The sequence below is a fragment of the Manis javanica genome, chromosome 16 (assembly GCF_040802235.1).
Source record: "Manis javanica isolate MJ-LG chromosome 16, MJ_LKY, whole genome shotgun sequence".
In the NCBI taxonomy this organism is placed as follows: domain Eukaryota; kingdom Metazoa; phylum Chordata; class Mammalia; order Pholidota; family Manidae; genus Manis; species Manis javanica.
This window is the reverse complement of record NC_133171.1, coordinates 34,463,759-34,490,754: the sequence shown is the minus strand read 5'-3', so window position 1 is coordinate 34,490,754 and position 26,996 is coordinate 34,463,759. Positions and strand designations below refer to the sequence as shown.

Sequence of the window (26,996 nt, the reverse complement as noted above, 5' to 3'; positions counted from 1 at the left end):
GTGTGAAAAATGAGGAAAGAAAATGAGCAATCCTTCGTTAAACTTTATTTTTACCATTACACAAGCTATTTCTATATGCAATATGATGCTGTGTCTCACTAAATAAATAAGAAGCAAAAAGCACCCTTTGATCAGAATCCTTCCACAAATGGAAGGAATGAGAGAATGACAGAATGCTTCTATTTGGGGATGTCACCGCATTAAAAATTAGCAAGGACCATCCTGGTGACAGAAATAGCACCTGCCACTAACAGTCCTTCAGAGCAGGATTTGATCTCCTACTAAGTCTATAACAGACCAAAGAAAACACTTGACTGAAGCCTATCTCTTCCCCCTGCTCACAATACACCAGTTTCCTCCAACAGCATTTGTCACAGCAACAGTTACAGGACTTTCCGAGAATGAAAACCTAATTGTACCACACCAGAGAACTATCAAAAGCAAACTATGAAAAGTGGAAAACAAAAGTTCTACTCTTAAGACATTTGCCAGATGATCCAAAGCTGATTCTAGAGGTACATTCTGGTCAAGGTAGCTCATGAAATCTTAGACGTTGAACTGCTCAATAAAAATATAATTGAACAAAAATAGTCACGGACAAAATATATGCTGGAGGGTTTTATCTATTTGTTTGCTGGTACTCTCTCACCACGTCCCAAAAGTGATCGAAAGTTACTTACGAGACTGCAAGGTATTATAAGTGGGACACTGGTAGAGAGAGCACAGTGTAGGCAGGAGATGAGGGAAGTGCAAGATGCACAGCCAAAAAGCCTGGGTTGGAATCACAGCTCTGTTACTCAAAATAATCTCTGTGTGACCTTGGATAATCTTGGGCAAGTCACTTATCCTCTCTGCGTACCCATTTTCTCATCTGTAAAAATGAAGACGATGACAGACACCTCATGGGGCTGTAATACACATTAACTTATGTTTAGCATTTAGAACAATACCTGGCAAAAAGAAAATTATACAGAAATGATGGCCTAAAAGGGAAAGGTAGAGAGGGGAATTAAATAGGTGCAGAAAATGGATCCATAAGTAAGGCCCACATACATGACCCCCTATAATGTGCTATATATGTAAGACTTATCATTTTATCCAGTTACCCATCACACCAAGGTATAAAAATTCAAACTGTAAATTTTGGGCATGTGGACCCATTCTGTTTTTATGGGACAAGACTGCGTTAGTATTTTGTGTCTACACTGCCCAAACTAATGAAGCAACTGTGTTTATCTGGCATGAGTTTGCAACATCTTTCCAAAAAGGAGTATGGCCGATTCAGGCAAGTTTTTCAGCACAGTAGAAATGCTCCACTTTTAGAACTGGGTGAAAGGTCTGTGTGTGTGCCCTTTAAAGATGATCCCCACAAAGGGGACTGGAGGATACATTTGGAGCCCAAATCCCAGCACCTCGGTCTCTCCAGAGTTTAGGGCTGGAGACCATTTCAGAGGAAAACAGGAGTGCACATGAGGTTATATGAGACACCTGACCCTGAAAGGAAATTATAAAATATTGCTGACACCAGATTTCCCATGCCTTCTAATTTAAATATTTCAGCAATGATGACTCAGACAATAGAATCAATTACATTTTATATAAAAAGCACTCCAAAATCACCATATAAAATGTTTTTTAATCTACTATTAACAAATATTTGCTAACATCTAAATAAATAGAGATGTTTAGGAAACAATGATTATTCCACATAATTTACATATTTGATAATAAAATGATGGAAGTTTATGGCCTCATGCCCCAATTCTGAACAAAATTAGGATTGAGTAACATTTCCATTTTCTATCTTTCTCTGCTTTCCATGGAATTTACAGTTCTGACAATAAGGTGGTTGTAGAGGGCATCCCTAAATTTTGAACAAAGGGGCAACTTAAGGGTAGAAAAATAAATACCCCAAAAGGAGTACTCTCTCCATATCATCAGCACCATAACCGCCCTCCTTTCTCCCTAAAACTGCCTGCTGACTTACTCCAGTTTTATACCATTTAATGAATACAGTTCTGTAATAGGAGGTGAACCTATAGTGACAGGGAGTAAAGTGTTAATGAACAGAGAAAATGTACAAACCCTGGGAAACTGCTTACTTAGTACTTTTTTAGTTTCCTTGTAAAAACCAAACTAGTGCAAAAAGTCGTTTGATACTCCTTCAGGAGAACAGTGAAACCAGTGTTTCTACAGCCCCTTTGATATACACATCCCACTTTGCAAGGAGAGAGAGCTGCCATCGACTTTACACGCAAGCAAGCAGAGAGTAAGGTTAGCAGAGCCCCAAGAGCTGTGGCATGTGTAAGGACACTTATCTTTGTTCCTAAAGTATTATTAGGTGTAGGCCTACTGCATAGCAACCAGTCTCTACTGTAATCAGTCTAGTTGCTCATTATAAGCATCCTGGCAGTTTATTAACAGCCCTTATCTATGAAATAAACAGTACCAAAGGAATCCCCTATCCTGGTGCTGATAGTTGGTAGGTAGTTAGCAGGAAACACTGGACAAACATCTCAAAGTCTGCAGTCTGATTAGTCTATGCCCCCCTCAATTTCAAATTTCACATATCCAGAAATACATTCTAAGTAGAAGGAGAAACTATTTTAAATAGACTTCTTTTTCCTTTTTATGTATGTTTCAGTCTTCCTACTATATATAAAAGATGGCTTGTTAGCAATAATGTTTGTATTTAATTTTTAAATTTCTCCCACCAGAGATTTTTGTAGTCTAGTCTACAAAATTCTAACTTCACACTGTGCTAAAAACTAAGTACAAATGCAGTCTGGTGAAGTCCTGAGCAGAGAACTCACCCACCAAGAAATGCCCAGACTCCTGACCCATGGAAATCGAGAGATAATAAATGGGTGTTGTTTTAAGCCACTTTAAAAGAAAAAGTACAAGGAATTAAATAGATACTTTTAAATGAGAAAAGAAAAAAAGAAGAGGCCTAAAAAAAACTTATTAAAAAAAACTTAAGTGAGGACTCTCTTTTCACTTCGGCATCTCCCTTTCTAGAGAGAGCTGCTCTTCAGGTGACCTTACAAATCTCATCATTTCCCTGGACGAGTAAGAATTTACATGGTTCTAAAGGCAACTTTAAACCAACTGAGAAAATAACAGCCTCTCCAAGAGAATCCAAGGGCCATTTGATTTTATTTGCCTTTTCAGATGAAGACAAAAAAGATGTTCTTTATATATGCAGGTTGGATATTTGAGAAGCAATTTGTGAAAATAAGACTTTTGAGGAGGTACTATGGGATAAACTTTTTTTTCCCCACGAGCCTTGGTACTTTATCACTAAACTCTATGGAACTAAATCAAGCCCCATTTTCTTTGAGTACATCCCCCATTCTTTCTTAAAACAGCGTAATACAAATTAGCCAAACCTGTCACATTTTATTTTTTATTAAATCATATTTATGTCTTAAATGAAATCATGATTTTTCTAAAGGTTAAGGGATACCATCTCTGGTCTCCATCATGATCAACTAATAAAGGAAAAGCTTTGGTATATGGTATTTTACAAGAAAGTTCTAAAAATTTCTGTTGTGGGCAGAATAGTACCCTAAAAATATCCACACCCTAATTTGTAGAACTTGTCAATATGTAACCTTGCATGACAAAAGGGACTGTGCCACTGTGATTAAGTTAAGGATCCTGAGATGGGGAGACTATCCTGAATTACCAGGCGGGCCCAGTGGAATCACATGGGTCCTCATAAGAAAGCAGGAGGGTCAGAGTGAGAGAAGAGGTGACAGAGAAGTAGAGACAGAAGTCAGGTGGTCATGCGCCAAGGAACGAGGGCAGTTTCTAGAAGCCAGAAAAGGCAAGGAAACAGATTCTCCCCTACAATGTCCAGAGGAACAGTTTTGTTGACACCTTGATTTTAGACCCACTTTGGACTTCTGACCACTGTTAAGATAATAAATTTGTGTTATTTAGGCAACTAAGTTTGTGGTAATTTGTTACAGCAGGATTGGGAAACTAATACAATTTCCTTCTGGAGTACACAGTCAGTATTTTTTAAAAACAAAAGGGGCAGAAGTGAAGGAGAGTAAGGATAGGAAGGAAAGGTTCCTGCTCCTGGAGGTTCAGCAAAGTAAACATTTACGTGAGTAAGCCGCATTGTTCATTATCTTTTAATAGATCAACCTAGGGCACCATGAGAAATCACAAGACAGCCCGAAGGGAGCAGGCCTTTAATCTTCACAATATTAAATACCTCTTTTCTTCCCTAGTGACCCACCTTTCACAAGCCCCAAGATATGGAGGGCATGTCATCTCCCAAATTACATTTAACAAATAATTTTTTTAAGTAAGATATACTGCACTGTCTATCAGATATGGTAATCTATATAAAACTCAGAATAAGTTAATATAACTTTAGCCAAAAAATGAAAGAACCTGATAATCTGGCCAACCTTTTTTGGGATGTTTTGGAATACAGAGAAGGGTCCTGATCCCAAGAGAGTTTTAAGTACTCTGATATATAACCACTGACACAGAGTGATAGGATTACTTCTTAGTGAACTGCGTATTTTCTAAAGTAACCAGTTCCCTACCACCTCCCCCAACCTCTTTTTCTCAATCAGTGAATAAGAGAGCTTTTACTTTAATGATAACGCATGTACACACGTAGCACTGGATCTGACCTCGGGTCATCATTCAGTTAATGTTTTGTTCTTTCTCCCTTCTCCTGCTCCCTTATAGCCTTCTCCACCTTGAGGAGGAAATACTACAGTAAGTCGTTGATGACAAGTCTATACACATAACTAAAACACTTCTTTCAAGCCAATTCAGAAATTGCAAATTCCTAATCTCCAATATTCAACTGTCAACACCAAAAACATTGTTTTGATATGCTTCGCCATTTCTCAGAGCCATTCACAACACGTCAGAAGTCTATGTGCACTCTGAGATGGCAGAAGCATTGATCAGAGAGAGGGAAGAGATGAAAAAGTGGGAAAAGCCATAAAGAGAAACATCAGTTGCAAAACGGTCCAGGGTAGACTACACATTCTTCAAAAGGGTTTGCAGATAAACAGCTCAATGAATTAAAATACTACCACTTTCAACTTAGAGGTTCTAGAAATTACATAGCAATTTCTCATAATTCCATTAGGTCTCATTAATTTAGGAATATCAATTTAACGTACTGAAATTATATAAAACATCATATACTGATTCTTAACTATAATTAAGAAAGAATAATTGGACTAAAATGTCTGTAACAATACAATCAAAAACACTTTTCTTAAAACTTCAACTCTTTGATTAAGGCAACATTAAAAAAATAACTTTGTATAAGCAAAGGTCAAGAGGTCACATATGCTTCATTAAGGCATGTGAAAAATTAACAGATACTAAAATAATACTAATGGAGCCCTGTAAGGTGTCAGGCACTCTGCAAGGGTTGGGGGGTTAATATTGTGATGAACAAAATGAGCACTGTCCCTGCCTTCGATGTTTACAGCCCATTGTTAGCTTTTCTGAACTGCCTATTGAACTCTGGTCTGTTTTTCTACTGAGGAAAGTACTGCTGTTCGCACCAATATATATAAACATTTTGTATATTAAGGATGGTAACACTTTATCACAAATAAAAACAAAAAAATAAAAATCTAAATAATTACTGAAATAAGTCAAAATACTTCTGGACCCTGAGTAATTTACTTGAAATTTATCATAGTGACCACTGCCTCACATTCAAGATATTTTTAACCTCAAGAGACAGTATTGTGAGGTGGTTAGGAACCCAGGTTTAGAGACAGGTGGCCTGGTTTTGATCCCCAGATCTACCACTTCTGCCAACCTCCACTTGGGCAAGTTATTTAACTTCATTGTGCCCCAACATTATCAACCACAAAATGGAGATAATTTAAGCACCTCCTTCATAGGATTACTGTGAGGATGACATAATTCATGCAAGACAGACTATGCCTGGCAAAGAGTATGCGCTCAGTAAGTGTTACGTATTTTCAGTGCTATGCTAATACCAGTTCACAACAGCTTGAGGGAGCTAATTGTTCAATTTTAGCTACATTTTAGTTACCTAAATTAGTCTTATCCTTAATGGTACTGTGAATACAAACTTGACTGACAAGCTCAGGTTCCTTTTCACCGCTGTGTCCCTAAAGGACCACATACCTTTATAACTGTGGCAGATGAGGGCCTTGCCTTTTCTGTACTGCCAAAGCCAGATTCAGTACTCTTTAAATATAACAAGGCTAATCTGTCTTGGCTCAATATGGAGGCCACCTTAAGGAGATAAAAGCTAAGTGCCAAACTGTCATCAGATACAGTCCACACATCTCTGAAAATCGTTTTGACCTTCTGACATTTCTTAGCAACTCAAAGTCAGTATCAAACAGACCCACAGTCACTGCAACTGAAACACAAATATTAACTTTCAAAATAATGGTCAAGTACTCAACTGCCTTCCAACTGCTCATTTCATGTCTTGTGTTTAGGACCTAGTGCAAAATATACTACATAATGTGGTCAAAGGGACCAAATAAATGTTTCAGCTCATGTGCTAAGTATGGCAGTGTTTACGCAGCACAAAATTAATCATGCAAGAACAGGCTGGCTGGGAGACTTACTCTGTCAGGACCAGGAGGAAGAGAAAGAACAGCGCATGGCTGCTTAAGCTGCACAAGGTCAGCAGCATGATTAGGTGGAAAAAGCATTAAACTAGAAATCACAATACCTGGGTTCCAGTTCCAACTCCAGTGCTAACTAGTTCTCTCAGCCTAGCATCTCTGAGATTAATTATTCTCAGACCTAAGTACATGAGCTAAATTACAAAATCTCAGTTATAATTCTGCTCTATCATTCAGAAACACACTGTCACTGCAAAAACAATCTGTCCTCTCTGCCTGCCCTACTCACACAGTTTTCATTAAACTGACTTAAATTTAAATATCATATAAATAGAAACATTTATGTTAATGCAAGATATAGAAATCTTATGCATCTGTGGTAATTCTCCAGCTACACAACAGCTCTTATGTTTTTAGGGTAATACTAACACAAGGGCAAATGCATGAACAAGAAACCAGACTTTTTTCCTTCCTGTACCTTCACCACGCTGAGTCCCAAACTTCCATCAAACAGAAGGAGTTTAATAAGCATGTGGATAAACTGTGCAGTAAGGAATTTGAGGATTTTTAACTCTATGTTTCTATAGTCTATCTAATTACAATAAAAGAAAAGTAATGCAAAATGTATATGCACATGAGCCTTATTGAAAAAGAAAAGGAGGACCTTCCACCTCTGAGCAGGATGGAATAATAAGGACTGGATTTACCCTTCCATTTTACAACTATTTTTGTCTCTAAAAAGACAGACACTTCTGAAACCAGTGTTTGCACATGAGACAATGGGCAGGACAGATGACAAAGATCCCTGAGAAAAGAGAAGCAAACAAGGTGGGCCTCGCCATCACCCCAGCTTTCTGCCTGGAGCGAGTTTCCAGGCTACACTGCAGGATAGGGGAAGACTGGGAATGGGAAGAGAGGGGGTTAAGGCAGGCGGTCTCCCCCAGTGAGGAGGCAGAGTTCATCTGGAAGGACAGACAACTAGAATTTGCAGGGCAGAGAACCAGAGAGAACTGTACAAGAGCACAGTCTAGAGATCGCAAGGGGCTGTATTTTTGTCTGACTACTGTGTACATTGTGTGCAAGGAAAACTACCTGAAGGCAGGTAAGGAACTACGAGAAAGCAACAGGCAGAATGCAAAAAGGTATTGCCTCAGCAGTGGGAAAAGTTTGCCTTATGCTAAAAGCCTACTCAGGTGGTGCGGGATAAATCTTACAAGCAAACCTTGAAAGGATCAGTGTATTAAGTACTTAACTGCATTGTAAAACAAAACAAAAATACTTAAAAGAATGCATTAAAAAATGTCGGCACCTAAGTAAAATTAATAATGACATCTGTAAGGAAAATTACCAGATGTGCAATGAAGCTGGAAAATAAGACCCATAATGAAGAATAAAGGTAATCAAAGGAACAGACCCAGAATAATGCAGATAATAGATGTAGTACACAAAGATATTAAAACAGCTATTATTAAATGTACTCCGTTTGTTCAAAAAGACAGAGGAAGGCTTAAGCATATTAAGGAAAAACATAAAAGACACAGAAGAAATAAAAAAGACACAAACTGAACTTTAGAGATGAAAATACACTGGATGGGATTAACATCAAATTAGACATTGCAAAAGAAATGATAAGTGAACCTGATGAAAAAGTTAGCTTGGTTAAGACACTTTATTTGGAAAATCTCAATGCCCAAAATGCTCCACAGATATTCAATAATTTAAAAACTAAAATAATTATCAAGCACCAACAATATGCTAAATATCATGGTAAGCACTGGAGTTATTTAAAAGACCTAAATAAAAATATTTTCTGTAGTTCCCAACTTGGTTTTACAAACCTCAGAAGTATTCAATATTCCCTTATTTGATAATATTACATAAGCAAATACACAATTTGTTTTCCAGAATCTCCCTACTGTAATGACATATTTAGTACTGGGTACTTCTTCATAATCCTGGGGTTACTTTATATTCTAAACCACAGAAAAAGGAGTTGTATTATAATAGGGCTGTACTATATTTTGTAATTCCTACTTATTGGAGAAATAAAACTATGAAACAAGCTAAGGGGTACAGGCCTCACTAAGTAAAGGGTGGAAGAAAGTTACTCAGAGGATACTTTATTCATACTGAATGTACAGCATCTTGATTGTTCCTAATTCATCTTGCTGGTTTTCCCTTAGAGGTTGAGATCTCCTAAAGGAAAGCAACATCATCTTTGTCATTTTTGTGTTAAGTGGTGGGCATCCAATAAGTTTTTATATATATTCATTAAACAAATGAATGAAAAATGAAGTCCAATAAGAAACAATACACACAAAAGCTCTGGCTAAGGAGAGCCGTCCTTAGAGACCATTACATCTTTCTGACCTATTCAAGTCCCTCATCCCATGGGGTATCTTGACCTACTGGACTTTGCCTAAGAAGACAGCCTGCAAGTCTGTGATCAAATCAGGTGCTGAAAATGATAGCTGAGGTCATAGTGATCCACCTCAGCCACAAACGATCACATAAACCATAAGTCTGTAAATTGTTTATTAAAGTGCCAGATGGTCTATTAAGTCAAAGTCACTTAATACCCACAATGCTGCTTATAAATTATACCCATCAGAACAGCATAGAGGAAGCTTCTCTCAAAAACCAGTACTTTCATCACGCAAATATCTAGAAATTCTGTTCTTTTATACATTTTACTTTATTTGTGGTTGTATTTATAATTATTGCATTAGTAATACATACTTTTCTATTAAATGTCCAATACAGAGATTGGAAAAAATATCACTGCCTGGAATTAACCGCTATTATCTGTTTGGTTTCTATTTTTCATACCTCTCTTTAGTTTTCAATACAGATATTTTTCTTTTTTTAATTAAAAAATAACCATATGCATTAGCCCTCTTTTAGTTGTCCTTAATAATATATTGGGGAAATATTAAAGGTCAATATTTAGAGATTTAACTCATTTTTTTTAATCAGTTGCTTAACATTCCAAGTCATGGAAGTATCAAAATTTATCAACTATCCCCTATTAACAGTTATTCAGGTTGTTGTCAGTATTTTGCTATTATGAACAGCAGTGTCACAACAAATATCATGAAATCTGCCTGTAAGAAAAATTCTGAAATTTGGGTGGGTCAAAAAGTACATACGTCTTCAGCCACAACCTTTCCTCAAAGATAGAAACAAATCACGCCACAAGCAATGCCAGAGACTCTCTCCCCACATTCTTGCTAATACTGCATGTTTTGCTAAATGCTTTTGGAAGATAATGATAAGAATATAAGGGGCTCCTGACTTAACACTGGGTCTATAACATAGTGAATAAATACACTCACACAGGCATGTTCCTATTGGAAACACACTTTCCAAATCACATCCTTCCCAGCCATACACTTCCCTGCTGCTGTCATAGAGGGAACTGAGGAGACTGGGACAATCAGAGGAAATACAGGGAAGAGTGGGAAGAGGTAAAACATATGCAGACCCAAGTGATGAGAAAGGGGGTCAGGCCATCACTCACCTAGAGACCTCTATCTCCCAACTTGCCGGAAATAGCAAGAAATAAGCTCCCTCTCCTTTTTTTCTTTCCTGCCCCTCCACAGCCCCAGCACCCCCAAACACACCATCTGCCCATTTGGGGCATGAACAAATCTAGACTTCCCATCCCTTCCACTGCCACTCCTACTCTTTGAGTCTATTAGTACTGAGCTCACATGGCATCGCACTCTCCTCCCCTCAGTCCGGATCCCCTGCAAATGGGAGGGCTCCAGATTCCAGCAGGTCTTCAGAGTGCAGGCCACGGGGAAGGGTGAAGTATGGGGTGGCCAGTGGCCCGGGGCCGACCCCCTGGAGCCTGCATGTTGTAGTTAACTAGGTAACAAACAGATACCACATGCTGATCCAATACCTGCAACTGAATTATCATTGAACCTTTCAAGGTGGAAGAGTATTTTAATTGCATGTTTAATTCAAATTTATATCAAACCTAGTCTCTCTCTTAAAGTCCCAGAACACTGATGAGCCTACTGAATGCAATTCATCATCACTGCCACAGTGCTGGTCCCCAAAACACATAAGCATCAACTGAAACTCAGCACTGCTCTCATCACGTGTCTAAAATAACACGGCCATGATGACTTCGGTCTCTATGCTTCACTTGTTCTGCTCATTTCTTTTATATTCTTTTCCTTACTAACTTTCCTAGTAAGTCATGGCTTTTTCACTGACTTAGATACAGCTAATAAAAGCATCCCTTCTAACTATCAGCGAGTAAAAAAGGAGACTGAGCAATGTGGAGAACTCGAAATCAGAAGACCTCAGTTTAAATCCTATTTTTCCCTTTGCTGACCCCACTTCTCTGTACCTTGGTTTTCTCAAGTAAAAAATGAAAGGACTGGAAATCTGCACACTCGTTGTTTCTATCTTTTCCCTGTATCAATCACAAGCAATGGTAATTCTCAAAGGTGGGCAGGTAGGAGAGAAGTATCTGGGGTTAGATGCACAACTGTCTCACAGTGCTGTTAATGTGGGAGGGGAAAGGGAGGAAACAAGGGGAGGGAAAAACAAACCTCAACAGCTTAATCCCCCAGAATGAAGCCACTTTAAAACTGAAGACCAAAATCCTTAATCCTGAAACTGTAGCTCCACCTCAGGCTCAAAGAATGGCCAACAAAGAATTGTTTGTTCCTATTCATTGCTAAACTGAAGAATTAAAAGCACAAAAGAAATCTTCCATTTAACCAGAGATCGAAGAGGCTCAGAAGGGTTATTTAGACATTGCACATGGTGACTACTGAACTAGACACAGAAGAAACATAGACCGAGACACACAGGATCAACACCAAGTGATAAGACGGATCACATTTTAAAAACTTCCAAAAAGAGACATTTGCACATGCTCAAAGGCACCAACTTCCATATCGATGTATGAGATGAAAGTGAAAACACCTTCAAAAATATAAATTTCTTCTAAAGATCTCCTTCAATTAACGTTACAGATAAACCTAACCCTGCAAAGGACTGCTTAATTCAGTACTATGAATAAATAACACAGTCTTGAAGACTAGAGCAAGTAATGAAATACAAATATAATCAATGATTTCAACCTCTATCAAAAGCCCTGAAGACATTTTAAAAGGTTTTTCAAAAAGAATCAATAATAGGTTCTGGAAAAAATTAAAAACACAAATATGGTGATCATTTCAAAAATAAAAAATCAGGTGGATGCCATAAACAACAAATGGAGAAAGTGAATCAGAAAGCAATGTGAAGGATAACTGGACAAGCATTATTAGCATAAAGTGATAATATTTACAACTCAACAAAAAACATAAAAGTCCACTAACTTTCTTAAGTCTGTCACCCTAAGGATCTAACTTGTTGGCATACAACAAACACTCAGTAAATGCTTCCTGAATGAATGAATTCATTAACACAAACATTAAAGGATGACTAGGAACATTGGTAATCATTCATTTTATTGATAAACCCATCCACAACTAGCTAAGATTAGTTAGCATAAGAGGCAGGAATGGAAACCAGATCTCCTGATTATTAGTCATTGCTTCCTTTATTGTTGAATTTCTAAATCAGAGTACTTAGAATATTTAAATCGGATAAGTAACTCAAGAATCTACTCAATCACAAATTAGGCAGTATCTTATAAGCAATTCATTGTTAAGCGGCTTACATAATTCATATGATTTCTTTCTTATCTTGAAAACTTGTATTTCTGAAGTCTGTAATTAGATCAAAAGATACCAATATTAACCCAAACTAACCAGGATACAAAATTGCTTACATGGTTTCATCGTTGTTAGCACTACATAATGGAATACACGCATCAGTCATAAAAAAAATGCTTGAAATAATATTTAATGGCATTTGAAAATGCCATGATATATTAAGTGAATAGCAAGATACAGAACTTTATATACAATGGTCCAGATCTTTAAAGGTTCTATATAAGGAGAAAAGAGAAAAGGAAAAGGAGATGGAAATATGTCAAAACATTAGTATATTTGGATAGAACTGAAGATTATTTTTATTCATATTTTGTGTATTTATTTTCCCACAGTATTATGAGTTTGTGTCAGATTTTTCTTTTCACATTCCCCAAGCACTTACACAGTTCCTTTTCCATTGAGTAATAGGGAAATTGTATCTTTAGTCAATGGGATAATTTTCCTGTCTAAATGTAAACACTGTCATTTTAAAAGCTACTTCAATTAACAATGGAAATAAAAGATAACAGAGATTTTCCCTCAAGTAACTAACTCCTCCACAGCCAGCAATAGAATTTTTCACTGAAGTTTATGGATTATGGATATCCCAAACCATATTAAACAAAAAGTTTACGGATCATATGGGCAGGGGGATAGGTAAAATAGGCAAAGGGGATAAAGAGGTACAGACTTCCAATTACAAAATAAATAGGTCATGGGGATGAAAAGCACAGCATAGGGAATACAGCCAATAATACTGTAACATGTTTGTATGGTGATAGATGGTGAATACACTTATCAGGTGAGTATTTCATAATGTATATAATTGTTGAATATGCTGTACACCTGAAACCAATACAATATTGTATATCACTATACTTCAATTTCAATTTTAATAGTTTGTAGATTACTGGTAGCCCCAAACCACATTAAACAAAAAGCATACCATACTTCTCTCCTTCCTATGTATAGATCTCTAGCAATAATTATAGAAGATATTCAATGATGATTTACCTGAACTGAGACTATTCACATACATAACTTATAATCTATACTATTAATAACTTTGAATGCATATAAAGATGTGGCACATTTATCTATAAGAGAGTGTTCTCCAGACTGGCAGATCAGAAGACCACGATTCTAGTCCCCACTCAGCCACTAATCTATGCAATCGTGAAAGCCTGGTTTCCTTGGCTATAAAATAAGAGCACTGGCTCTTACATTACTTGTCTCAGAGAGCTGTTATATACATTATCACATATGCAAAAATATGATAAATATATAAGGTGTTAAAATTATTATCATCCATCTAATTCAGACTTTCCTATATCAGGCTGAGTGTCTCATTCAATCTTTCTATTTGCTGAGCCACACCTTCAAGTTATTCCTCACTACTAAATCCTCAGATCTGATAATATATTATGGCATTAGCAGAGTTACTTAAAATGGAGAGTAAAATTTTCAACTTAATGTCTGGTTTAGAGTATTGATTAAATCATTATAATACATTAACTACAATGCAAAAAGAGTAAAATGCAAGGTCAAATTGTCCAGATGAAATAGTAATATGGAGAAAACCACCTGCCAACACCACCACCCCGTTCAAGCAATGCAAAGCTTTTTTTCCCTTTTTAAATTCTGCTTTCTTTCAAAGGACAACCCTGCTTATAAACTCTTAGATGCTCAGATCACTCCTGTTTTGTAGCACTGTCTCATAATGAGTGGAGCTGGTCCACTTTGCTTACCAAACTGTGTTCTTTGGGAGGCTACAATCGTGTAACCCCCTGTGTTCCTCTCCCTTCAGTAGGCCCTAGCTCCTTGGCACAATTTTTAAGTATATGATCAATAAATTTTTAGAATTAAACCATATGTTCCAATTTAGTAACATTCAGTTTCCCCTGACCCCAAGAACTTCATCTCTGCCCTGTTTTTCTAGGGGAACATTGAGGGCAAATGTGATGGAAGAGAGTATATGGTAGTTTGTTCACATGAAGTATGTAATCAACCAATTTCTGATAAGAAACATCAGAAATATCAGGTCGGACACAATGTTACCTGAATGATTTCAAGGAAATGCTAGTAGTAACAAAAGGACTTCATTCTGTTTATCTTTTCCTTTTAATTTTACTTAAGGACAAATTTAAATTTCTATATAATTTTCTAAATGGAAAAGGATGGAGATTAAACACAGCTCTGTTTTCCACAAGAAAATTAAAGTATCTTTGCCTTTTGCTTTCTGTCACTTAGAATTCTTCAATTTTTCTTTACATCCTCCAAAATTTTTCAAAGAAAAAAGTATAAAAATTACCAATTATCTATAGCGACTAAATTGTTAAAGCTTCTGAGATTGCTTGACAGGCACATGCAAATTAAACTACAAATGCCTTCATAACCATAAGCTTTCACTTAAAGAGATTATAAAATTCATACTATATGCAAATCAAACTGACTTTGAATCACTCAGTTTTTTATCTAAGTAATTTCAATATTTTCTAGTTTGTTATGTAGATAAAGTTATCATAAAGATTCCAAAATGAACAGGCAAATATGCCTTTAATTATTCACTTTTTTTCCTAGCAAAGGCAGTTAATGGTGTTCCAGCATTCCTAAATATTCATGGACCATGACTCTTCTAAAATATGCTAAAAGAAAAATCAGGTAATCTTACTCTACCTCTTAGCTCATATGGTTTGAAAACTCAAACATAATCACATACTGTCTCATCTCTAAGGGGTGACAGTAAAACTTTGTGTTTTTAATGTTATATACATTCAATAGTATACCCAGACTATAATCAAAGCACAGTAACAAACACTTTCTAAAAACTGAAGACAAACTACTTTCTACCCTACTTCTAATTACCTTTTTAAAGAAGTAATTCAATATCCTGAGAGTTTAACTTTCACATGTTTTGCAGGACATAGTCTATTAATTTTAGTCTATCCTTAAAATAGAACAGTTCAACTAATTTTAGACTCAAGTGTTATAAAGCATCATAGCTGACAACCCACTGGACACCTGAATTGCACCAACAGCATATGTGGACCTATTAAAGCAAACTGTAGAACTGCTGAACTCTGAGTCATCATATGCAATTCTGTGATGTAAGTACGATATACAATGTATGTGCCTACAAACAAAATAGTACTTAAGAACAATATGTCCATATGAAAGGAAATAATAAGGGCCTTTTAATTTAAATAATATCTATAACATATAATGTCTTAAAAGTGTCAAAAGGAAGTGACAGTAGAAAAAGGGCACTAACCAACTGCAAAATGTGGACTGAATAAGGATTGTTATCTAAAACATACAAAGAACTCTTGAAACTCAACAGTAAGAAAACAATCCAATTCACCAAGATACACAGATGGCAAATACACATATGAAAAGAAGTTTCATTTGTCTTCAGGGAACTGCAGATTAAAACAATGCAATAGGACTACACACATCTCAGAAAGTTCTAGTATCAATCAGAATGGCTAAAATCCAAAACACTGGCAACAGCAAATGCTACTGATGTGGAACAGGAACTCTCATTGCTGGTGGAAATGAAAAATAGGACAGCCACTTTGGGAGAAAGTTTCACGGTTTATTACAAGGCAAACACAGCCTTACCATGTGATCCAGCAGTCATACTCCTAGGTATTTGCCCAAATGAAATGAAAACATGTCCACATAAAAACTTGCACACAAGTGTTTACAGCAGCTTTGTTTACATTTGACAAAAATGGAAAGCAACCAAGACATCTTTCAATAGGTGAGTGGATAAACAAACTGCGGTACATCCAGACAATAGAATATTATTCAGCAATAAAAAGAAATGAGCTATCTTAAAAAAAAAAAAAGCAATTCCTCTGTGATCTCCAATAAGTTCTTCACAATGATATAAAGGGCATATCAAAGTGTGGGCAAAGGGTTTGTTTGTGTTTATACAGAGGATCAAAGCCTAATTTTGCTACCCAGAAAATGAATTAAGATACAATATGAAGAAGAACTTCCAACATCAACATTCTCTGGAAGAGTCATTCCAGAAGATGATCATCAAAAAACTTCAACAAAGATCCTGGCGCTGTTGCAGTTATAGCTGCATCCATCCCACTGGTTCCTGGACTTGCCATTGGAATGAAGAAGGAGATATCTAAACTGGCCTGTGCATACAGTAAAACAACAAATCTGACTGGATCTATACTGTCAGAACTCAACCAAGAATTAGGAGAAGTGCAAGTTGCAGTGCTCCAAAATCTTGTGACTACAGACTATATACTGTTAAAAGAACATATGGGATGTGAACGGTTCCCAGGAATGTGTTGTTTTAATTTGTCTGATTTTTCTCAAACTATTCAAATTCAGTTAAACAATATCCATCATATCATTGGTAAGTTTTCACAAATGCCTAGGGTGCCTAACTGGTTTTCTTGGTTTCACTGGAGATGGCTGGTAATTGTAGGTCTGCTTTAGTTATGTAGCTGTATTCCTATTATGTTAATGTGTGTGCGCAATTTAATTAGTAGTTTAAAACCTATACATGCTTATGTTACACTACAAGAAGATATGTCAAAAGAAATAATCAATCTTCCCATGTTTTCTTCCATCTGCTACTTCTATAGCTTTTCTTCTTCCTTCCTAATTACAACCCTTAAGTAGAATTCATGCCTCATATCGAAATTACCGAGTATCATAATTCTTCCAAGTGGTAAAGATATCTCAAGACAAATGCTGGGCATAAAAGCCACAGGGCCTAAATCTGCAAAGAAGTAAAAAAGCTATACTTTTCAAACAATATTGCTTCTCTCTCACTTACCAACTTTACATTTCCCTGTATGGTCCCGGAAGATGACTAGTTAGCCAGAGACGGGTAAGATTCCTCAAGGGAGGAACAACCTAAGACAGGCACAGTCGCAGGGGGGCCATCAGGTGAGAAATTGGGGATCAACAGAGGTGAGGCTTAGAACCTCACCCCCCCTGTTTTGAGAGAAATCTGCTACATCCATGGATGTTTTGTTGCCCTTGTCTAGCTTGGATTAATACTTAGTCTATAGGCACACACCTGATCATCTACATTTGCCCTCTTACAGCACTAAACTATGTTTTCTACCTTTATCTTGCATCTACCTACCACTTCAGCATTTTATTAAAAATAATAATTATTGTTATAATAATAACAGGGGAGAAATGTGGGATTCACATATAAATCAAGTATAAAAATCAAACAAATATTCATATTTGACCTGATTGTTTATAGTTCATAATGTGTGATCAAAACCGAAAATTTCTGTGATGACTGCCCTTGCACTGTTCACCATGTAAGAACTTATTCACTATGTAAGAATTTGTTCTCCATGTAAGAACTTGTTCGTTATGCTTCAGAAGATTGGAGACTGTTGAGAATTAGGCTTGGGGTTGATTAATGATTATGCATTGAGTCCCCTATACAGAATTTTATTGTTGTTAACAACCATTTGATCAATAAATATGAGAAATGCCCTTTCAAAAAAAAAAAGAAATGCGCTATCAAGCCATGAAGAGACATGGAGGAAGCTTAAATGCCTATTACTAAGTTAAAGAAGCCAGTCTGAGAAGGGTACGTACTTCATGATTCCAAGTATATGATATTCTAGAAAAGGCAAAACTATGGAGACAATGAATAGATCATTGGTTACCAGAGGTCTGGGGGTTGGGAGGATGAATGGGTAGAACACAGTGGATTTTGGAGGCAGTGAAACTACACGGTACGATGACATAATGGTAGACACATGATACGCATTTGTCAAATCCCACAGAACTGTACAACACAGTGAATCCTACTGTAAACTATAGTTCTTAGTTAATGATAATATCAATACTGGGTCATCAATTATAACAAATGTGTCACACGAATGCAAGACATCAAAAGGGGAAACTGTGGAGGGCAGAGGATGAAGCATATGGGAACTCTGTACTTTCTGCCCAATTTTTCTGTAAACCTAAAACTGCTCTACTAACTTAAAAAAAAAAAGTCTAATGGCCCAAGAAGAGACAGAGGACTTGATTTCTTGGGTCTACTTCATTCGCTGACAGTCTGTGAAAACCCTCCTGCTCAAAATACTTCATATGCCCTTTTTTATCCCACTTTATTAACCTAGTGTGGGAGCCCTGGTGTGTCTACCTCACTAGGTTAATAAAAGTGGGATAAAATAAGCCAGTGAGTAGTAGTATTTCATGCCAAAAATCACAAATACAAATTGTCACACTAGCATGGCCGGCATGGAAAACTATAGCACTGAATATGGGGGCATTTAAATCCACTGTGACAATAGTATCTTTGTATAATGTCTTTAATACCAGGATTCACAGGGAAATATTTTCACCCACTAGAGAAAAATCAGGACGTTGTTAACTCCCTTTGACAATTCTTTCCAGGAAACATTTCAGGCATGTATCAAAGCAGTCAAATTCACTGGTGACATTTACAAAATTTAATTATTTTCAAAATCTCCTGAACCCAAACATCCTGGAAACGCTCATATTATTAAAATCTTATTTTCCTTTCATGGATACTAATCATTAGAATTTATAAATCCAGCTAAGATACAGCAGGTCAAGCTCCAAAGTCTATTTAATACTTGAACTGAAATAAATTCCTATGAATTTTTAAACTACTAATTTTTATTTCATGCATCTATTTTAATACATCTCATAAAGTTCTAGTATTAATCCAAATCATAATACTAGTAAAAAAAATCCTAATAAAAAAATCTCATTCAAACTATTTCCGTAATATTTACCAGTCAATATAATGAAACTCAAAATGTTACTTCAAACATGCATTTTATGTTCAAATGCCTTGGCCACCACTTATTTACTTCTGTACTTCTCTAAACTTCAATTTCCATACTGGCCAAAATGGCATTTGTTGTAGACAAAATAAAGAGTTATAAGAATTAGCAATTATAAATAATATATTCATTTGTAATACCCAGCACTGTGCCTGGCATATAAGTAGCTATGTGTATAAATGGTAGATGTTCTTTTCACTATATAAATTAAAAATTAAAGGCTTAACACATAATGGCTTAGAACTTGGACTAAGTGGTCATCCAACCATTGAACTTATACACCAAACAAAATGGACTCTACAAATCTACTAAAGCTTATATAGGAAAAAACTATTCAGAGGCTTTTTGAAATAAAACCAAATTTTTTGAAAGTTGAGATATATTGAAAGATTTGCTTTTTAATTATTTAGTTACTTCTCAAAAGGATCTGAAACCACTCATTTTATTTGCTTATAGAAAACAAATTCACTGCACTAAGATGCTACAGTTTTGTTCAGAGGATTCCCAACAAGACTATAAGGTATGAAAGAACCCTACATTAAACAGAACATTCTAGTTTTCTGGATCACAATACTTGCTGTATTTCCAAGGTCAAACTAAGCAGCATTCACTTCATTTCACTACCAAAAGAAGGTATAATAATGATTAATATTAAACATTTGTTTTAAAAATATATTTCTTAACGGACACATTTTACATTTATTTCTTACAAATCAAAAAAACAACATTCCAAGCTTCTTCAAATAGAACTTCAACAATGGAAGTCATTGCACCCCTTGCAGCCCGACATAGAGAATCGACATAGAGAATCGACATAGAGAATCAACATAGAAGCCCGACATAGAGAATCCCATCAATTTCTGAAATTCTCTTGAATAATCAGCTTTTCATTCCAAGCACCGTAATTTTACAGGCACCTCCTATTACTGTCTCCCTAGTCCCTGTATCCTCCTTTCCACTCAATCCTCCACTCACTGTCTCCACAATCTCTCTCACTGGTAGCATCCTGATGAGGGTCATCAGGGTTACCCTCCCTGACTACAACTGAATAAAGCCGAAACTTGGTCCTGGGTATGTCATTCAAGGCACATTTCAATCTGGTTCAATATAACCCTCCATATTCACCCATTTCCATCTTCCTATATCCCCTGTCCAATCCCTTCCCTAAAAACTACTCTGCCCTTTAGCCAAATGTCCAAACTGGATTCTGCGGTTGTACTAGTGAGGTGGAGAGGTCACGCTAGTCGTTCCTTTTGCAGTTGTCTCCCTAGAACCTTCACCTTCTCATAGGGTAAAACCCCATTTGACCCTAAGCACCAAACTTTATCCAACACCCACCACAAGCAGAATTATTTGCTTCCTCTTCTGAGAAAGACTAAAGTAGTGTAGAAAACAACAGCAAGTAATATTGCTTAAAAGAATAAACCAAAACTTTTAAAAAATTAAAAGACTATAAAAGACTTATTTGATCACTTACAGAAATAATGATTTACTTCAGCAGAGAGTTATCCATCTGACAGAGAAAGACAAATACCATATGATTTCACTTACATGTGGGATCTAAAACAAAACAAAACAAATGAACAAACAGAGCCAGACTCACAGACACAGAGACTTGTGGTTACCAGGGGGGACGGGTTTGGGGATGGAGGGTGAAAGAGGTGAAAGGAATAAAGAGGTACAAAATCTCACTTGTAATATAATCATGAGGATGAAAGTACAGCATAAGGAATATGGTCAATAATACTGTAATATCATTCTATGTTGACAGTAACTATACTTACTTGGGTGAGCGTTTAATAACATAGACAACTGTCAAATAACTATGTTGTACACTTGAAACCAATATAATATTGTGTATCAACTATACGTCAATTTTTAAAGAAAAAGTTCTTTCTGATTTAATCAAAATTTTATTTAATTTTTTTTTTAAGTTATCTGCTTGAAATTCCTCTTTGGAAGTTGGTAGAATGTGATCCCTAAATCACTAAAAGCTGAGAAATGGACACAGAAGACTTCCTTCAAAAGCCACTGTAGAGAGAGTGTCCCATGTAACTGAACCTGTTTCTTTTTAATTAACATGAAATACTAAACATTCTAAAGTACAAATCTTCTCACTCAATTCATTCATCAGGCTTATAAGGTCAGATAATTCTATACATTTTTGTACTCGGATGTACACAAAGGAACACGTGACAGTTTAATACTCCGTCTTTTCATCACCCTAAAGCTACAGAGGTTTTTACAATCTCCAATTTCCTGAAGATACTTTGGTCAAATGATCCAGCTCCTCACAGAGCCAGGCACACACAACCCAAGGCAGAAACACAAATGATTCTTTGCCTGGCTACAGAATAACCGTAAGACAATAAATTGTTCTCATCACCTCTCCATACACGTCATTTATTTATTATGTATTTACTACCCAAAATTATCATTGAGTCAGCAAATAAGCATCTCCAAATTGTTGAAAGTTTTAAAAAACATAAAGTTTTTTTAAAAGTGCCTAACTAACTAAATATGATATAAATCTATAAGGATAAGTCAGAACAAAAGAAACCAAGGTGCACCAGTGTATTTTGGGTTCAAAATTATGCTCGCCAATAATACCTAATAACTGCTTACATTCTTAGGGTATAAGGCAATGAGCAAGTCCTTTGGACAATTCGAATCCTAATTATTTGGTAGAAATTACCTTTCAAATCCAAGTTATAACTGTGTCATTTTGAAAATCCTCAGAGACATCAAGGGACCTCTCAGATATTCTCTCAAACCTTAGCAAAGTCAAATAGATTGTGTTATAGCTGTTAACGTGTGTCCAAACTTTAAGTTTCCAATTTCAAGACAGGCATTTTACCCTCTATGTGCCAGACTCTGCTGGTTGCAAACCCAGTATCCATTTATTCTCTCCTTATTCTTTACCAACAGAATTTCAATTTCAGTTTTGGGTCAGGGCACTAAACGGGGCCACCTTAAAAATCTGTACTTTCGTAGTCTGCCTTGCAGATAGCAGTGGCGACTTTAACAGTTCTGGCCACTGAGATACAAGTCAAAGTTACTGAGTGGGCTTCCAATAAAGCTCTTTAAAAGGAGACTGACTCAATTAGCATGCATCTTTTGCCCTTTGCCCTTGCACTTCCCCTTCTTCCTATATGGACTGAGACACAAGGGCTGGAAGAGGAGCAGCCATCTTGTGATGACAGATGGGACACATGATACACTACAAGAGGCTAAGCAGAAATATCAAAGTCTGGATCATATTGGCAAACAGAGGTATCCTACAGCTCTGGCCTGCCTTTTTTTAACTAACACTCATTCCAGATTAAGCCCATTTTATTTTATAAAATGCCCAAATACTATCATAACCAGCTACAACATAACACTATCATGATGCAGCACAGTTAAAGTCCACTAACTACACAACTCTTAAGCCATGAGCAGATCATCAGCAAATAAAATTTGAAATCAGTATTTTGCAGATTCCTGGACGCCAACTGAAAACCACTGAGCAAGATCATCAAAGGCTACACCGTAAGAAGTGGGGTAAATTCCTGAAAACCTTTGCATTCCAGTTCCACTGGCACCAGAGTTGGTTTACACAGTAAAAAGACAGGATTTTTACCCATCGTGCAACTGTGTAGACCATAAAACTGAACTGAAAATGAAAACTACAGTTGAACTGGTTCTCAGTTCCTTTTGTCCCCATGCACTTAAGCCATAGTATATAATCCCAAAAAAGAGAAGGAACTAATGCAATTACTCAACGTTTCCATGAAAAACAGAGAATTTTGCCTTTTTTTCCGAATAACCAAAGAGGATTTTTCAGTGATGTTACAAACAAGCAACAAATCTGCCATTCAGCTCTCACAGAGAATGGTAACAAAATAATTTTGACAGTTGTATGGAGATAAATTAATGTCCAGGTCAATGGAAAAACACCCATTTTGTTGGACAAAAATAATTTATCTTCTATCTAAGTCTAAAACATATAGAATATTTCCATGTATCTCAAAATGTATAACTTTGACCCAGGCAGGAAAAAATTAAATATATAGAATAAGATTTATTGGGTTCACATTCATGAACTAATTTCATACTTACCATTATAATCTAAAAAGTAACAATGTGTGGAGAAAATAAAATCTTCCAATGGCAGGCTCAAAGAGCAGAATTTCACAGATTAAAGTGACAGCTAATTAAATTAATAACATAATATATAATATGAAATTTAATACCAGTATATAGTTTAGTTTCCTTATACTGACAGGCAAAAGGGATGATTCTCTTTTATGCTAAGCTACTAAAATGTTTTGTACTACATGACAAATATACTGGCTATTTAACTATAGCTGCAAAAGAAAGCCACTGACATGTCACAATTTTTAGCATGAACAATAATAAGGAAATATGTTTTAGTTGGAAATAAGTGCCTTTATTCACCCCGTGATACCAGCAGAACAATGTGATTTTCATCAATCAGATGCCCTGAATATTCAGCTATGAATATATTTTATCAGAGGACTAGAATATGAATCAGAACCCCCACACCCTTCTCTGTAGCAAATAGCTCTTTCTGTGTTATTCTAATTCAGCAAACAGTTGCCTACTTCTGTTCACTCAGAAGTTAAGGACCAAAGCGAGTCACAAGAATAGACACCGTAAGTAATCAGGACTCACTCACTTGCCACTCTTCTTATTTTTCTACAGAGAGCTAGGTTTGACGTCCCTCCAAGGCCATCTGAAGACTATGTATGCCTAACAAAACTCTCAACTCCTAAATATAATACTCATAATTGCCAATGTTTTGGATGATTATAAATCTACAATTCTGACAACAGATTTTGAAGGTGCTCCAGCTGACTCTACACTTACACTATTCAACAGCTGGGGCGTATGATAACTTGGCAACCTGATAATACTCCAGCCGAACGCAAACTCATTCTGTAACCAAGGAACACTGTCAGACATAAAAATCAAAAGAACCTCTCAAGTTCAAAATGGGAATGCATGATTTCAGAAAAAGAGCAACTGTACTTTGAAAGTTTATTGAACTGACACTCCCTATTCCAAAGCCTACAATTCTTTTCTGATTAGATCAGCCCCCATAGCAATCCGTCAGGATAATAAGCCCTGTAGTGAAGTCATCGTATTGGATACTGATGGGAAATCATAACTGGCTTCAAAACACATCGGGAAACAATGAGTTTTCCAGGTCTCCAGCTTTTCATATGATACACTGGCCAATACTCTACCTTTTCTTTCCAAGTCCAAATGAAACATTCAGCATCTGTAAAGCCAGGCACAAACTCATGACCGTCTGAGAAACACAACGGAATTGAAGGAAACAACCCTCAGTTTCTCGGTTCAAATTTGTCTGAGAAAGTGTATACTTAAGTGCCATACTTAACCATTCGGTTATAATTAAAATGAAGTCTACACTGAGAATTGCAGTGGCCTTCAGATCTTTAAATGTCCTTTTATTTCCAAAGGCAAATAGAAACAAGCTTTCAAATAATGTCTGCTTCCTCCAGACAAGTGAGGTCAGCTACCTCAGTTATTTCTGTTTTCAAAGTCACCTGAAATCACTCACATGCCACTCAGGTAAAACTTGATGGGGCAAAAATTCACGCAGGCATGATTTTTTTCATAATTATAAAATATATATACTTTAGCACTTTCAGGCTTTTTTCTGACTTTAAAGAGCACAGGAGTCCATATTCGATAAGGTTTACTGTATTGCAATATTTCTAATTTTTAGAGTTATGGACACAATTGAGAACCTTATTTTAAATTGAAAAATAGACATAAACATGACTGTATTACACACGCATGCACACACACAAAAATGCTACAAATGCGCTCTAGCCTAAAATATCATTGCACTTGCTCAGTGGCTGTATTACACACAATAGTCTTGGCACAAAGGAATTCTGTGCTGTTGACAAAATTCTACATGGATTAAAAGAATGTCAGTAATAAAACATGTTCTTGAAAGAGATAAAACATATTTGTGGGTGGGTGGATTTTGAGCTTGGGGAGATTTGGAATTTACTGAGTTTAGGATTTTTTATTTCTATTTTCTACTAATAGAAAACTATCAATATGTGCATTTTTAACCATGCAATCCCCATTCACTTTACAAAAATTGACTTTCTTAAACCCAAAGCAATATTCAAAAAATGCAAAACCATTTGAATCCAACCTATGAAATGGGCTACTATTCATTATTAATATCTTAAGGCTCGGTGCACCACCCTTGGGTGTGGAATGTTTCAGAAGCCACAGTAAGACCACCTGTACACACCGGAATAATTTTCAGAGACAAAAAGATTCTTTAAGATGAGAAGGGGCATTTTGTCAACATTATATTTAACTATAAAGTCAAAATAAACGTAATACTAACACACCAATATCAAGTCGGTATAGAATTTCTGAACCATAAAGGGTAAACATCTCAAAATATATCGTTACATTTAAATTTATAACAGGCTCACTGACTAAAGTCTTTCATCCATCGCACTATGAAATATTATTTATGATACATATGAATAGGTATATAGTCACAAACCATAAACTTTTATCAAATAAGATCATTTTAAGAAAAATGATTTGGTTATGTCTCAGTGGTGACACAGTTCCTTTATTTAAGAACCCAAGAGCCTTTTTTATAGGGTTTTAACCAATATCCAATACCCAAATGCCGAGTAGGAGCAGCAGTGCTTCAGTAATCCCATGGAGAATTAATCGGTATCCACCCACCTAGGAAGAATTATGATTATGCGTAGTGCTTAAGAGCTTTTACAAGGGAGAGAAAACGCACTGTGCTTCTTGAAAACCAAGCCCCTTCCCCCCATTCTACTGCCTATCCAAGGGCGTCTCCGGACGGCCGCCCACCCCACCACCTTCCCTCCGCTGAGGGCACTGAATCCCGTCCAGGGAGACCCGGTCCTCTCCCAAGACGGTCCAGACACCTGTTCACTTGTGCCCACGGTGATGGCTCTGGTGAGGCAAAGGTAACGGTTACCCTGCTGGTCGGGGCCAAGCCCCGCAGCCCGAGCGCGGGGACCACATACCTTTGTACCTCTCCAGGACACCCTCGTAGACCTGGAGGTACTCCTGCTCCTCCACGTACAGGTAGGCGGCCGGGGAGAGGTACCCCGCCATGCCCGGAGTTTGCCTGCGCGATGACTGGCCGATTCCGCTCGCCCCCTCGTAACCCCGGGAGAGTATCGCAGTCAGCAAGCCGCAGCCTCGGGAGCCGGGAAAGCAGAAGCAGCGGCAGGCGGGGGACAGCGCGGAGGCCGGGGCCGCAGGGCCAGGGGGGCCGCCGCCAGCGGAGGGCACGCCCAGGCCCCCGGGCTGGCCGCTGGGCCGCCCCGCGCCCGGGAGCCGAGTCCCTCTCGGGTTTCAGCAGCAGCAGATCTCGGCGAGCCCGGGGGCGGCGGCCAGCAGCGCCACGCCGCGCGCCGGGGCCGGGAGCGCGGCGGGGACGGGCGGGGGACGGCCGGCGCCGGGACCCTCAGCGGGCAACGCGGCCGGCAGCCTGGCCCCGCACGGGGCGCCTGCTCCGGGCCGGACCGAGGCGGCGGCGGCGGCGGCGGCGGCGGCGGGGCGGGAGGGCCGGCGCGCTGCCTCCGCCCGGGATGCTGCGCGGCGCATCTGCGGCATTTCCTGGCCGCCGCGCCGCAGACACTCGCCCGCGTCCCGGAGAGGGCGGGCGGAGGGCGGGAGGGAGGGGGCGCGCGGCGGCCAGCGCCCCGGCTGGCTCGGTTCCGACCCGGCGCCGCCCGGCCCCTCCTCCCCCGGAGCCCGGGCGCCCGCGGCCCCCTCCCCGGCCCGCCCACCGC

General features: G+C 37.8%; 1 protein-coding gene across 22 annotated transcripts in view; it reads right to left on the bottom strand.

Moving 5' to 3' along the window:
- The window catches only part of DST (dystonin), a 397,695-nt gene that overhangs the window by 285,680 nt on the left and 85,019 nt on the right, over positions 1 to 26,996 (bottom strand). For 5 of the 22 annotated variants that reach the window (XM_073224748.1, XM_073224750.1, XM_036998385.2 and 2 more), the window contains exon 1: positions 26,223 to 26,464. The exons of the other annotated variants lie outside the window; for them this stretch is intronic. In XM_073224748.1, coding sequence (XP_073080849.1) covers positions 26,223 to 26,313 — 91 coding nt within the window. In that variant the 5' untranslated portion in view covers positions 26,314 to 26,464. Of the gene's footprint in view, positions 1 to 26,222; positions 26,465 to 26,996 lie in introns of those variants that run through there. 22 annotated transcript variants of the gene reach the window in all.